The 15,312-nt window shown below is 39.4% G+C and overlaps 1 protein-coding gene across 4 annotated transcripts in view; it reads left to right on the top strand.

Moving 5' to 3' along the window:
• The window catches only part of fcho2 (FCH and mu domain containing endocytic adaptor 2), a 52,142-nt gene extending 37,155 nt beyond the window's left edge, over positions 1-14,987 (top strand). Inside the window, exons 19-31 of one of the 4 annotated variants that reach the window (XM_085280124.1) lie at positions 1,063-1,152; positions 5,057-5,566; positions 5,995-6,110; positions 6,203-6,326; positions 6,443-6,586; positions 6,819-6,878; positions 7,394-7,505; positions 9,969-10,124; positions 10,844-10,976; positions 11,320-11,519; positions 12,114-12,178; positions 12,302-12,466; positions 12,545-14,987. In XM_085280124.1, the coding sequence (XP_085136250.1) occupies positions 1,063-1,152; positions 5,057-5,566; positions 5,995-6,110; positions 6,203-6,326; positions 6,443-6,586; positions 6,819-6,878; positions 7,394-7,505; positions 9,969-10,124; positions 10,844-10,976; positions 11,320-11,519; positions 12,114-12,178; positions 12,302-12,466; positions 12,545-12,567 (1,898 nt within the window). In that variant the 3' untranslated portion in view covers positions 12,568-14,987. The remainder of the gene's footprint in view (positions 1-1,062; positions 1,153-5,056; positions 5,567-5,994; positions 6,111-6,202; positions 6,327-6,442; positions 6,587-6,818; positions 6,879-7,393; positions 7,506-9,968; positions 10,125-10,843; positions 10,977-11,319; positions 11,520-12,113; positions 12,179-12,301; positions 12,467-12,544) is intronic. The other 3 variants (XM_085280123.1, XM_085280126.1, XM_085280125.1) reach the window with 3 other exon arrangements.
• The last annotated feature ends 325 nt before the right edge of the window (positions 14,988-15,312 follow it).

Below are 15,312 nucleotides of genomic sequence, written 5' to 3'. Positions count from 1 at the left end.
GTGGGATCTGGCTTCATATGACTATCACTGCCTTATTTCCATAATAAAAAATAAAACATATTATCCATTTATTTATAACAAAGGTAAAAAAGTTGCAGTTGACTGTTATTTCAATTAGAGAAATACCAATCCTCTTAGTAAAACTGCATGCAATTAACCCAGGGCCTGCTGCAGACTGAGAATGCTTTTCAAATATTACCTCTGGTTACATGAAAATCTGAGTAGTCTAACTTCAACAAGCAGCTATGCTACAACAGTTCAGGTTTTTACTCATTAACTTGTCACTCAGTTTTTTCTTCCGAGCTACTTAATTTGAAGCCTCTCCTTTAGTTTAGTCCGGAAACAGAAGCCTAAAATTACCAAATTATTAGAGTTTGTAGGCTTTTTCCCCACTTTGCATTTTCCCGGTGTAATTTTTCACCATTTTCTACAAATCAAACAGTCACTCCACCCTCCCGCAAGAAATTTGAGTGCATTTAACATCACCACATTCACCAGCATTTAGCTTGTTTCTCATGGATTTACATGTGCAACACCAATGTTTAAAGAGAGTGACATTGTCATTGACCCATTGCCTAGGTTAAGCATAATCCACAGTTAATTGGCACCTAGTTGGGGTCAAAGGGTCAGCTATAAAGCTCGCTGGCACGTATGTTGTCAAACAGAATCTTGTTACTGTCAAAGGTCTTGGCTTTAAAGTCAAAATAGCATCAAAAAGTGCCCTGATTAAGATACACTGACGGGAATTAAATCCCAGCTTTCAGCATGTTAAATCTCAGTTTATACACTGCAGTGGTATTACCAACCCCATATGCACACATCACACATCAAACAAGTGTAATCTGAGAAGTGTTTAAAGGGTTTTATTTTTTTTTTTTTTTTTTATGTAAATATATATGGCACGTGTCTGTTTATTTTGTGGTCATGGATTTTATTGTGTTTTTAGTTTTTGTCCATTTACTTTCTCCTTTTATTGTTTCATTATAATGTTATTCTTTACATTTTTTCTTTTAAATGACTTGCTTTATTGTTGGCTTGATTATTTTCACCTGTTCTTGTCAGACCTTGCCTCTATCTTCTTTTCAAACCCTCCATCTCCACCTTTTCTGGTGAATGACTCAGACTCAGATGTCTTTCTGCCAGAGACATCAGGTAAAGTTTGTTTGCCCTGTTCATCAGAGAGAAGCTGAAATTAATTTTTTTTTCAAACAGCACCAGACATCAACCGCTTTTCTTTTTCTTTTTTCTTTTTGCATGGCATATATCTTTATATAAGGGTTTTTTTTTTCCATTTCATCTTAACTAAACCTTGGAGTGCATTCTACTTCACATGTGACTCATGCTGCCTATGATAATCAGGATGTGTTTCCATAAGCTTATCTAAAATCAGGGTCACCACCTGGCACATTTATTGCTAATAAGAGGATATGTTTTAGTTTCAAATATGTGTGGTATTTCTGTAAGAATGCGACAACAGGCTAGGCTACAGACTGTGGATACACAGAGTTTCTGTGTAACTAAAGCTCTTTGATAGCTATAGTGAATATTCACAGTCCTGTTAGTGCTACACTGAAGTGAATGTAACAATAGCCAGTAGATTGTCTTCTCGTAATTGAAATTTACTCAGATTTTAAGCAACTGTAAATAGATGTACAGTGGCTTGCAAAAGTATTCGGCCCTCTTGAACTTTTCCACATTTTGTCACATTACAGCCACAAACATGAATCAATTTTATTGGAATTCCACGTGAAAGACCAACACAAAGTGGTGTACACGTGAGAAGTGGAACGAAAATCAGACATGATTCCAAACATTTTCTACAAATAAATAACTGCAAAGTGGGGTGTGCGTAATTATTCAGCCCCCTTTGGTCTGAGTGCAGTCAGTTGCCCAGTTGACATTGCCTGATGAGTGCTAATGACTAAATAGAGTGCACCTGTGTGTGTAATCTAATGTCAGTACAAATACAGCTGCTCTGTGACGGCCTCAGAGGTTGTCTAAGAGCAACAGCACCATGAAGTCCAAAGAACACACCAGACAGGTCAGGGATAAAGTTATTGAGAAATTTAAAGCAGGCTTAGGCTACAAAAAGATTTCCCAAGCCTTGAACATCCCACGGAGCACTGTTCAAGCGATCATTCAGAAATGGAAGGAGTATGGCACAACTGTAAACCTACCAAGACAAGGCCGTCCACCTAAACTCACAGGCCGAACAAGGAGAGCGCTGATCAGAAATGCAGCCAAGAGGCCCATGGTGACTCTGGACGAGCTGCAGAGATCTACAGCTCAGGTGGGGGAATCTGTCCATAGGACAACTATTAGTCGTGCACTGCACAAAGTTGGCCTTTATGGAAGAGTGGCAAGAAGAAAGCCATTGTTAACAGAAAACCATAAGAAGTCCCGTTTGCAGTTTGCCACAAGCCATGTGGGGGACACAGCAAACATGTGGAAGAAGGTGCTCTGGTCAGATGAGACCAGAATGGAACTTTTTGTCCAAAATGCAAAACGCTGTGTGTGGCGGAAAACTAACACTGCACATCACTCTGAACACACCATCCCCACTGTCAAATATGGTGGTGGCAGCATCACGCTCTGGGGGGGCTTCTCTTCAGCAGGGACAGGGAAGCTGGTCAGAGTTGATGGGAAGATGGATGGAGCCAAATACAGAGCAATCTTGGAAGAAAACCTCTTGGGGTCTGCAAAAGACTTGAGACTGGGGCAGAGGTTGCAACTTCCAGCAGGACAATGACCCTAAACATAAAGCCAGGGCAACAATGGAATGATTTAAAACAAAACATGTCCATGTGTTAGTCAAAGTCCAGATCTAAATCCAATCAAGAATCTGTGGCAAGATCTAAAAACTGCTGTTCACAAACACTGTCCATCTAATCTGACTGAGCTGGAGCTGTTTTGCAAAGAAGAATGGGCAAAGATTTCAGTCTCTAGATGTGCAAAGCTGGTAGAGACATACCCTACAAGACTGGCAGCTGTAACTGCAGCAAAAGGTGGTTCTACAAAGTATTGACTCAGGGGGCTGAATAATTACGCACACCCCACTTTTCAGTTATTTATTTGTAGAAAATGTTTGGAATCATGTCTGATTTTCGTTCCACTTCTCACGTGTACCCCACTTTGTATTTGTCTTTCACGTGGAATTCCAATAAAATTGATTCATGTTTGTGGCTGTAATGTGACAAAATGTGGGAAAGTTCAAGGGGGCCGAATACTTTTGCAACCCACTGTAATTCTTTTTTTTTTTCTCCAGACTTTCTTTACTTTAATTAAAAGCTGGATGCAAAAAAAAGACATTGTTGTCATAAAAAACAGCTTTCATATATTCTCACATTTACAATTTACAGTCCTCAAAAAATAGACATTTTACTGCCTGCTTGTTCTTCCACTGTAATTCTTAATATCAATTGTAGATGCTTTTCATGTCAACAAAAAGTCATGTATTAACTTGTGAAAGCAGATGAATCACTTCTTTTGTGGAGAAGAAAAGATATGCATTAACTTTCACAAGTTAATACGTTATGTGTCAAAAGATCATTGAATTTAGAGACAGCATAAATTTAAATTGGTTACACTTTAAAATTAGTTTTTCATTTTGGATCATTAAAGTCTTGGTATACCCACCGCTTTGTCGGCAGCAGCACATCATGCCAGGCTAGAAAAATCGAGAGTTGTGCAACCAGCTGAAATGGTAGCTTGTGAAAGCCGGAGTAACATTATTTAATGTTAACTTAACTGTTGTATGGTGCAACTCGCCAGGGACCACACAGCAGGCATAAAAGCGTCGTTGTGCTACAGTCACACTATGGAAAACAGTGATAGGAGGCTGTGGCATGACCAAAATTTATGGCAAGATGACACAGGAGCTTTGCAACCTTACTTTTATATAAGAATGTAACCAGAATACAACTAACTATCAGCCGGTTAAGCGGAGTCCCCCATTCCAATGAGACAGGCAACAGCAACAAAAACCTCAATGAAATTGCTGTGCAACCCCCGATTTTTGCTTGTTGCAAGAAAGTTGTTTTTCTTCTTACTCCTGGGTGTCTGAGCTGTTACACAAAATAAGTCTCTCCGTATTCTTTGCTGTATGGTTAAACAATCATATACAGGTACAATGACAGTGCCAAAGTGGTCTCATTAACATGATGCAAAGTTAAGATTTATTTCAGGAACAAGATTGCATCACAAAACAGCCAAATGTTCAGTCAGGGCCTCTATAGTCAAAACAACCTACTTATTTCCACCAGCAGTAATTTATTTGGTGTTTGACTCTGTCCTGAGACCTCCCCACACATCCAGGCACTTACATCTGAAGTTGGAGGTGAAGAGAGCAGCAAGGCTACAGTACAGCACAGAAAAGGAGACAATGACATCAGAGCTTGACACTGATGAAGTCAGACACAGCATGAAAGGAGGAGCTGGGGTCAGGGTGGGTTGCAAAGCAGCTCGGAGTGTGCATCATGGTAAAGCAGCTTATACAGAGTGTCGTAAATGAGATTTGCCAGTTGGATGCTGATTGGTATCAGCTGAGCCATCAGCTGATGTGGGCCGGGATTGTGGTCAGCTAAGCCTGACTTAATGTCCAACGTGAACTAATGATATGCTCAGTGTGTCTGATTAGTCAGTCGACAGAAAAAACAGTTAAAAAAACGTTTAAAATTTGCTTAATTTCAAGTTATTGTTCAGATTGCAATGCATAGATAATGTCCCCATTCTCAGCTGATTGACTTGATGCTACTTTGAACACATACTAAATCATGCTGGTATGTTTTGTGTGTGTGTGTGTGTGTGTGTGTGTGTGTGTCCTATTCTCACATTTTTTCTAACTATAAGAATAATAATACAAATACCTGTTAACGGTAACATTTTATATTTGATTTTTGTTAAAATATTTATAAAATATAAATAGTAAGTAATAAAATATGCAGTTTATTACTGTTAACTGTGCATTAGAGTATATCTGCTGTCTGTCCGTCTAAACCCAACCACTTTGCATTTGTCATGTTTACCCTCCCACTGTCAATCACGTTGCCCCCTTCAGCTGAGACAGTGCCACAACGGGAGCGCTACCCTCCCTTGGCAGAGAGCCAGCAGTCCAAAGATGTTTACTCTTTCTCATCATCTACGTCCTCTCCCTGGGATTCACCAGAAAACCCTTTTCAAGCACTTAAGCCCGTACCGGCGAGGGCCCAGAGTGCCCCCATCACCCGGCCAACTGAGCCAGTCGACCCCATCAAAAACTCAGACACACCCAGCCCTCCAAAGAGCGCAGACACCTTCTCCTCTGTTTCCTGGGCCCAGAGCCAGTGGATTGCCTTCAGTGATAATTTTGCTCCACCTCCACCTCGCTGTCAGAGCTCTGGGTCATCTGTGAAGGAGCTTCAAAAAAAACAGTCAGGTTCCAGTAGGTCAGGTCACTTCCTGTCCGATGAGTCTGCTGATGCCTTCTACAAAGCAGCGAGCAGCCGAGATGACAGCAGCCTCTCTTTCACTGATGTCTTCTCTGGGATTACAGATAGGGCTGCAGCTCCAACAAGCAAAATATTCAATGGTAACTGCTGCTAGAAACTGCTGCCTTTTGCCTGAGGTTTGCTAGATTATTTTGATATTTTCTTTTTATTTAAATGTAAGTTCTTATTTATTTTATGATTAAGTGTGGAGGTTACATGTTATTTGCAAATGTTTTCTGTTTTTTTGTGTTATTTTGTGTAACTCATGACTCCGTTTGCTTGTTTGTCTTTGGGTTTATTTTGTGCCATTTATTTTGGAATGTCTTTTACTTGTTTTCTGTTGTTTTTGCTATTTAATTTTAATTTTTTTGCACTTGTGTGTTAAAAAAAAAAAAAAAGAGGTCATGCTGCATGAGTTTGCTGTATCTAACTGTATGAATTTCATGCAGTATAAAGATGTTTTTTCATACCCAGTTTTCATGCAGTTTAAGTAGCACTGACCAGAACAAATATGTGTTTCTGTGTTTAGTGCCAGTACCAAACCGACCTACAACCCCTCTGGCACCTGGAGCCTTGGTGCCTCCTCCACGACCCTCCTCCAGGCCCAAACTCCCGGCTGGAAAACTCACAGGAATCAATGAAATTGTAATGGAAACATATGTGTTGCATACATTTATTGCTGTTCAAATTATATCCATATATTCTAAAAGGCATCTATCTGAATCCCTTTAACGCAGGTAAGGCCATTCAGTCCACCTAAAGCATCTAGCCCTACTCCGACTGCACCCCTCGCCCGGGCAGAGAGCTCTTCCTCTTTGTCCTCCAACGCCTCACTCAGTGCTGGCAACACCCCCACTGTCGGTAGGAACGCTCCCTCAGTATACACGTATTTAAAGGCTCTTTCTTGTAATAATTTTTCTTTTATCCTCCTTTTCTTCAGCTCCTCACCAGTCTGTCACATCCTTTTGTCTTTGCAGTACAGTGTACACTGTCATCCCCCCGCCCTCGCTTTCCTTCATTCACTCCTCTCCTTACAGGAGCTGAGCACACCTTTGCTCTCCCCCTCTCCTCCCCAGAGCCAGAGTTGCTCTCCCTCTCTCCTTTCTTTCCACTAAACCAAAGTGAGTCTTCCTTTTTTTTTCCTGCCTCCTACCACTGTGGGTTTACTCTACATGCATTACACTGACTTTTATCATCTTTATATGCAGTTATATCAGACTGATCAGCTCAGGGCTCACCTGCCATCATCACATATATAGGAACTGTGCTTTGCATCACTTCCTCACATTTCTTCTCTCTGGGTTTTGTGTATCTCCTCTTTTCCCTCTTTTATGCCTTTAATTCGGCATAAAGAGGATGATATGTTCATAGCGAAGCTGCCTACCTTTGAGAAGCGGTGTGAAACTCCAGCAGGTATGGTTGAAGTTCATATTAGCGGGCTCTTAGCTAAAACTAACACCAGTCTGCTGAATGGGCCGGATGGATGGACAGTCCAATCTCTTGCTTTGCCGTGGTTGCAGTTTTCTGTCTTGTTTGTGAGTTTTGTTTTTGACATTTTAAACCTGATTCTCACATTTGTCAGGATCAGCTCCTAACCTGATAAATAATTGTTTGTTAAAGTGATATAGCGAGGAATAACTTGACTGCTGTCTAAGATTGTCCTGACTGCCTAATAGTACTTATTACTTATAGTATTTTAACGTAAGCACCACAAGCATCTAAACAATCTCCCATCCTCTTACTGAAAAATAACTAAATATACTGATTTGCAGTGTATGATGGCTGACCTTATGAAATGCAATAATTATATAGTGCACCTTTGCATGATCAAAAATTCCTAATTCTGATGTGAGCTTTGGGACTCTTGTGTAAGTCTGATCTGCAGCTGAGTCAACAGACCTCTAACTCTGTGCCTTTCTCGTTCTCAGGGACGTCTCGCGGTCCCAGCCCTGTGACCCTGGCATCCCAAGATGCTTTGCCCATTGCTGTGGCCTTCACAGAATCGGTTAATGCTTACTTCAAAGGAGCTGATCCCACTAAGTGAGTCTCACATGACCTCCTGCTGCTCCAAGACCCGGACTTGGACCTGCGGTCATACAGACATTGTTTTTATTTGAAGTTGAACAATAACATGTTCAAGTTGGTGCTGTGAGTTATACAGTACACAGTGGTATACATGGTTGTACCTAGCCAAATGTGCAGTACACACTCCATGAGCCTTTGGACTTGCGTTTTGCTGAGTGTTATCTCCCGTTGGCTCTGCATGTGTGGAATGTTTTGCGTTAGTCTGACACCATTCTTTCAGAGTGGATAACCTCCGTGGAGCAGATTATAGTCTGGGGCAGAGAAAACATACAGCCTTTTATTGGTTAACTGCTGTTAAATTGCTGCTGTGCAGAAGGCTTATTTTTGCAGGGATTAGCAAATGGAACATTTCATAAGCAATGGAGCAGAGATGGAGTACAAGGTTGAGACCTACTGTGGGCCATTACCACCACAACTTAGGCCAGACTTCTGCTAAAAGTATACACCTCTCACCCCTACACTGGCTCTACATTAGAGCCTCAAAGTATATAGAATTTCTGAAACACAAATCTCCAACAGGAATATACATTAAAGAGAAAAATATTCTTTTAACAAGCCGTGACATGGTTTTACACAAAAAAATGTTTGCAAGCTATTCCTGTCTTTGATAGAGCTTTCGTTGTTGTGGTTATTTAAAACATGAATTACTAGTGCTCAAGAAAGACCTGCAACTGGACTAAATTTGTCATTTGTAGATTTTTTTTATATTAAAGAAATGATTAGATAATTGAATACATTTGCTAATTCCAGGTTCTCAAAGGTGTATCTTTAAATTTTATATTATTAGATTAAAATAAATAGAAAATCTTTGGCTGGTGTACAAAACCAGGGGGCTGCTCGTTTTGAAGTTTTCTAGCTTTTTGGTGACTCGTAGAATAATCAAAAAACTAACAGATGAACTCTGTGTTAAAGATGTTCCTCAAGGACTTCTACACAGCTTGTAACTCATTTTGGGCTGTCTGTAATGTTATGTACCAGAAAGTTAAAATGATAATTGTTATGATGGCGTGTTGGTGATGGTTGTATAAATCATAATCTGTTTGCAGTGATGTGCGGTCCATTTTTGTGGATTTATTTGAAGAACTAAGCAAAAACAGTAATAGTAACTAACAGTAATGGATGAGCAATAAATAGTAGTGGCCAAGAAGAATTATTTAGGAGGATGTGATGATGTAGTGGAAAAAATCTGAATGAATGATTTAAATAGTTCACAAAGAATTTAGCCAACCTTTTAATTGTTAGCCAATAGTGTGCTTTCACAGATATAAATACTGACATTTTGACGTGCAATTTCACTGCAAAATGACATGGCTTTTTGGCAGCTTTTCTGTAGGAATAGAGCCAGAATTTAACTATTTGGCAACTAATTGAGTTGAGTCCCTTTATTGAGTTGCAGTCATTACTGCATACTGGCTCCAATGTAACATGTCAGCAGTCTGTAAGCATTTATTAAATTGATAGACTGCAATTATTAGCAAACCTTTGCCAGTTTTTCTGAGAGTGATTGCAGTCGGCCACATTTGTTTGGTGACAGATTTTTGCAGTCAGTCTCTGACAGCAAAAAATTCAGTTCATCTACCAATATATATATATTATTTTTATAGTCGCAAGTTGCGGGACTTGCTACTCTAGTGTTAGGCATCAACAGTTAGCCAAAATTATGAGTAAAAAGAATATATTGTTTAAAAAAAAAGTGTGCGTGTTAGTCCCCATAGGGAAATAGTTCCTCTGCATTTAACCCATTCACCCAGTGAAGCAGTGGGCAGCCACCAGTGCAGCGCCCGGGGAGCGGTGTGTAGGGACGGTACCTTGCTCAGGGGTACCTCAGGGTAGCCGTTCAGTGGAGTCGAAACCCCGACCTTCCGATCATGAGGCCACCACTCTACCTACTGAGCTATCCCTGCCCTAGTTAGTTAAACTTGATGGATAAAAAGCTAATTTTTCAGCTGCTCCACTGTTGCAAAGGGTCACCACAGTGGGTCGCTCCACGTTTTATTTGGTAGATTTAAGTCATTTAATAGCTAGCTTAAATTTTAATATATGAAATTGAGTACATTTGTTTTTTGGAGTTTTTAAACAAAAATTCCCCCCAAAAATTAAATGTGGTTAGCATTTAAATTGTTAGCTAAGTGTACAAATTAAACAGTTTGCTAAACCTAATGGATAAACAATGTAAATTAGCTAGCTGAAATTATGAATAAAATTACTTTTTAATTAAAAGTAAAACTACCATTACAAAACAAGTTGTTAGCTTAAAATAATTAAATATTAAAGACAATAGTAGTATTTGATGAAAAAAGTTAGGAGCCATGTTGGTCCTACTGGTTTTACATGCGACTGTTGTGCACTTTGGGAAAAAGTCTCTATTAAAAAGTTCACTTCAGCTTAACATGCTAAACCATTGGTGGTTTTCTACAGGTGCATTGTGAAGATCACTGGAGACATGACACTGTCGTTTCCAATGGGCATCATCAAGGTGTTCACTACCAACCCCTCCCCAGCCGTCCTCACCTTCAAGCTGAAGAACACCAGCAGGCTGGAGCAGATCCTACCCAACCAACAGCTGTTATACAGGTGAGGTATCGAGAAAAAGCTAAAGTACAACCCGGTTTTGTTTTGCTTTATAATTAACCATCTTAGCTGAGCTGTTGAATCGATAACTTGACAGTGATAGAGTGAAAGAGGACCTTGGACTCGGTGATATGAGCGAGAATCACGGAAATGCAGTCTGCGTCAGTGAGAGGAAATTCAATTAGTAATCTGACATGAACCTAGTATTAAGCTGTCAGGGAAGTATTTTCCACCAGACAGCCAGGTTCTCAGCAGCCTGTGTCTCTTCAAAAAGATGCCTTAAATGGCAAAGGACAAAAAAAAGGTCACAGACAGTGCTCATTCAACACTTTATTTGTTCAACATCTTATTCCACATCTTACTTCTTCAGTCTCAGGCAAAGCTTTTTAATTAAAGCTTCAATAAGGTACCAAATTAGTTGCTTCTATTTTAAAAGTGTATTGTTCCCGAAAATGAATGAAGAACCACATCTTTTTTCTGTTTATTTGAACATTTCCCGCTCTGGTTCCTCTCGGTTATCCTCAGACCACATGGCAGGACTAATTGAATCAAATGGAATTCATGATTTAGTAGCTGGTTGGATATAACAGGGTCATTTTTTCCAAGCTGTTGGAGCTCTACACACAAAGCCAAGAAGCGCAATGAATAATTGAGCCTGTGATTATTATTACTTGTGTGTATGTGTGTGTATTCATCTTTCTGACTGTTTTGCTTTTTTCTAGTGATCCCTCTCAAAGTGACTCAGATTCCAAGGATTTCTGGTTCAACATGCAAGCACTGACGTCCTACCTCAGAAAAGCCTCAGAACAGAGTCCTTCAGCTTCCTACTATAATGTAGACATCCTGAAATACCAGGTCAGTCAGCAAGAACTGCATGAAAAAAATAAACCAGATATGATAATTGTATTTCAGGCTAAGACTTTTCTTTCTGAAAGAGAAGAAAAAGACTTCAGAATCCAACATTTCTCAGCAAAGCATTGCATCATCACGACACGATCAGTGTTAATCCACTGAACCTGTCGGTGGTGGTCACCCTGGTGTGGGTTACTGTGGTCATAGAACATTGCATACCAATACTTAGAGCATTTTTAAAAACACTTCCTTAAAAACTAGCATCATAGCAGTCCAACAAATGGATAACACACAGAGATGTAATATTGTGGAAAAATTGCTACATATTCTTTATTGATGTGTCCAGGTGATGTCTGATGGGATCCATTCCACCCCGCTAAACCTGGCCGTATACTGGAAATGTACAGCAAGTACAACGGACCTGCGGATAGACTACCGCTACAACCCCGAGTCCATGGACTCACCCAGTCCACTCACCAACGTACAGATCTTAGTGCCTGTTGATGGAGGAGTCACCAACATGCAGTCTCTGCCTAACTCCATATGGTGAGACGTAGTGCCTCTTGGCACCGTTAGCAGGAGAGCAACATGTAATTGTTATGGGCCAGCAGTATTGATTGACTTGCACCCCCCTCCTGTTGTTGCTATGATACTGCCGCCGTTGTGGCACTTTAGTCATGCAATGACACAGAAGTCTTACATGGATTGTCAGATGGGATATTTTGTCAGAATATAAATATGTAATATGAAAAATGAATCAAAATAATGTAAATATTATTGTAAAATTAACGATAAATCATCAATATAGATGATTAGAAGATTAAAAATTTGCATTGTCTGTGAAAATACGATGTGGAAGAAACATAGACCATCCACAAACTAAATCAAGGTAGCACGCACACACTAAAAGTCGACAAACAAACAATGTACAAATATACACAATAGTTTGATTTGTATAAAATATTTGTATATACCATATAGATGATGCCACTTTCAATGCTCCGGGCAGTGTTTATGCAAAGTTTCATCAAGATTGGTCTGCTTATCTAGGAGGAGAAAGACGCACACAAATATACATACATACGCTACAATCATTAAAGCGTGATGTTATAGGGTGTTATTTCCTTATTCCATTTTTAGGAATTCAGAGCAGAGTAAGTGTCTGTGGAGGCTGACTGACATCTCAGAAAAGTCTGAAAACGATGGTAAGAAATCTTTTTTTGAGTTTATGAATGTTTTGCATCAAAGTTTGTGCAAAATCCTGCAGCAAGCACTAGAACTGGATCAGTCCCTTGTAAGTGAGCCTACTCGTTTGTGTTTGATTCTAGGTGCCGGGTCCCTGAGGGCCAAGTTTGAACTGTCAAATGGCCCATCGCACCCCTCCACTCTGGCAGTGCAGTTTATGAATGAGGGGAGCACCCTGTCAGGAGTGGACATGGAGCTGCAGGGGGCCGGATACAGACTTTCCCTCAGCAAGAAGAGATTTGCCACAGGTGTGTAAAAAGCTTGATGGTCTACATGTACTAGGTGGCACTATTTAATGACTCAAATTTCACATTTTTTGTCCACAGGGCGTTATATGGCAGATTGCTGAGGTGACCCATCATCGTGGTCGCCAAGAAACCCAAGAGCAAAACCTGCCGACTCACTCGCAAAGGCCCCCTGAACCTCTGGATCACCTCCTGTCACACCCAGGAAGCGAGACTCTCACTACAAAACTAAACAGCACTGAGTATTGAACACTGTTAAAAAGAAAAGAAAACTAAGATGAGATTTCAGGAAATGTGTAGATAAGTCTAATAATTCTTTCCGATCAAATCCTTTTTTGTATAGTCAGAAACAGTTTATGGCTCTATGTTGTATTTGAAATCATAAAAAACAGAAAAAAAGTGCACTAACAACCTTTCAGATGCTCTTTTTGCTCTTATATATAATTTCCAAGAACCTGTAAGGAATATAAAAGAAAACAATTTCTCTCTTTCTCTGTCCAAACTGTAAATAATAATGCTGAATATTCTGCTCGACCACCTTTGACTCGGCTCACAAATCAGCTTCTTCACTTTCACTTTTTTTTTTTAAACTGGTGCAATGAAGGTAAAATCTGAACTCGCAGACTTGCAGCACAGGCTTAATCTTTATAAAATATTTTGCTTTCGGAAAATGCAAAAAAAAAAAGAAAGAAGCAAAACCAATAATGATCTGACCTCAGTGCCTCCTCTTATACTGTGGAACAACAGGCAAAAAAATTCTGTTAGTGTTTGGGGTTTGAAGCTGCATTTCTCTGTGGTTGAATACCAGAGTCCTTTTGAACAATCACCCTTACCGCTGTCAGTGTGCTTATTTAAAATTTTTTAACATTTTCCTTTGTAAACCCCCCTTTTAGTCATGCCTTGTGTTTTTAAGCCTTTTAATTGACTGTAAAACATTGTGTCAAAAGTCATATGTTTTATCTATCTATATATAGATAGATATAAAAAAGAATCAAGGGACATTTCTCTAAATTGAAGTTGGCAGCTTTTGTAAGAGCTGCCAGTGATTTATTTTTTAACATACTTCTGTGTTAGTATTGAAATGTGCCTGAATCTAACTTTTATCTGTTCCTTTCATTTCCTGTCATTGAGAATAGCACCAACAACGTGCCATTTATGTCTTTGTTTGTTTTTTTTACTCTTTTATTTGGATATCGAAGGGAAAACGTCTCCGCTTTATAACGTGTCTTCCAGAAACGAATGATCATTTGGACTGAGTTTAATCATTGTACTCTTTTATCAATTTTTAGCCTTTGAAGCTCATCCGATCTCTTACTCTCACCACACAGCAGACGATGTTGGTGAAAAGTAGCACCTTGAGGCCAAATTAATGATTGAAATGCCTTATCATGATTACTTAATACCAAGTAATCTAGTGATACTGTCACACAGCACTGCCGTTGCCTCTGTCGCACATCACTGGCCTGTCCTGCTTCTTACCCAGAGTGAGCTGGGGGGAAAGTACAGCGTCTTGTAGCTGTGAACAACACGTGGATGTGTGGGGAAATGGCCACAACTGACTCTTGGTGCTTCTTTCTTGTCTTTTACTAATGGAGGAATAGTGCTGTAGAGGCTGTTTTACTTCTTAACTGAATATTTTGCCCTTTGTTCTTCTTGTTTTTCCCCCCTCCCCTGTCGACTTCATCCTTGGCATGGTCCTGAAATTGGTTAATGTGTTGGAATGTGATATGTTTGGAGGAATGAATGATAAATTGCCTGAAAGCTGTGATTGAAAATTATTGAAACCTTTAATGAGAGGAGATTGATACACTGTGCAACACGTGGCCAACTGACCTCTCAGATACGACTGTGTCCTCAGTGCTAATGAACCGGGTTCATTGTAGATTTTGACTGGTTTACAGGTGTTTTAGGCTCATGATGATACTTGATTTAAGTGTCTCGCAACTTGTAGAAATAGAAGGATTATTTTATTTCAGTCATCATATCTGGCCAGGGTGATTCATGTAATCATCTTTTTTTTTAGTTTTGACTCTTAATGCCTTTAAGATTAACTTCCTAAATAGATTAGGAAAACTCATTTAAGTGTTTGTAGAAATAAATTTTGTACCTGACTCTTTAATAAGCCAAATATTTTGAAGGCATTTGAAATGAGTTTACACAAAGTCCTGGAATTGTACTATCGCGTGTCACACTGTGTTCCCTCTGAATTAGTTGTATCATTGGTTTAAAAAAAAAAAAAAAAGAGTAGGGAGATTCTGCATTCAGTGTCAGCAAGCTGGTTCTTGCTGTCCCTAAAACACTCAAATTGTACCCCCAAAGCTCCTTTTATGGTCACTTTCCACTCTTTTTCTTTATTTGTTGTATCAGACAGAGTTTAAAAAGAGCAAGATTGTGTAAATGATTCTCATATGTTTTTACCAATATTTCTGCCACTTTTTGTCTCTATTTTATGATTTCTTATTGTGCCTGTATTAAATGTATAATATATGAACATATACAAATATATGAAAATGACTACTTTAAATGTGTCCCGTGCGACTTCTTGATTATTGTATTTACTCAAACTGACACGTGTGAATGTAGGGTTTTGCAGTGCATTTAGTTAGCATAGTTAGTTTTAGTTATTTTTACTCTCCTTTTTTAAAATTATTGTCATGCGTTGGTATTTGTGAGGGATAAGATATAAAGGAGTTCAGTCCATCGATGCCTCATGAGACAGATTGTGCTGTTCAATCTGACCAAAGTCTTGACAGAACGTCGTCAGGGAGGAAATGCAGCATTTGGTGATGTTAATAGATTCTATTCAATTCAATTTTATTTATATAGCGCCAAATCACAACAACAGTCTC

Source organism: Mchenga conophoros, linkage group LG7 (genome assembly GCF_057382185.1).
Source record: "Mchenga conophoros isolate Kocher_MC1m ecotype Shallow Benthic linkage group LG7, M_conophoros_male_GT1.1, whole genome shotgun sequence".
Lineage (NCBI taxonomy): Eukaryota > Metazoa > Chordata > Actinopteri > Cichliformes > Cichlidae > Mchenga > Mchenga conophoros.
The sequence above is the reverse complement of the archived record's forward strand: the minus strand, read 5'-3'. Positions and strand labels throughout refer to the sequence as shown.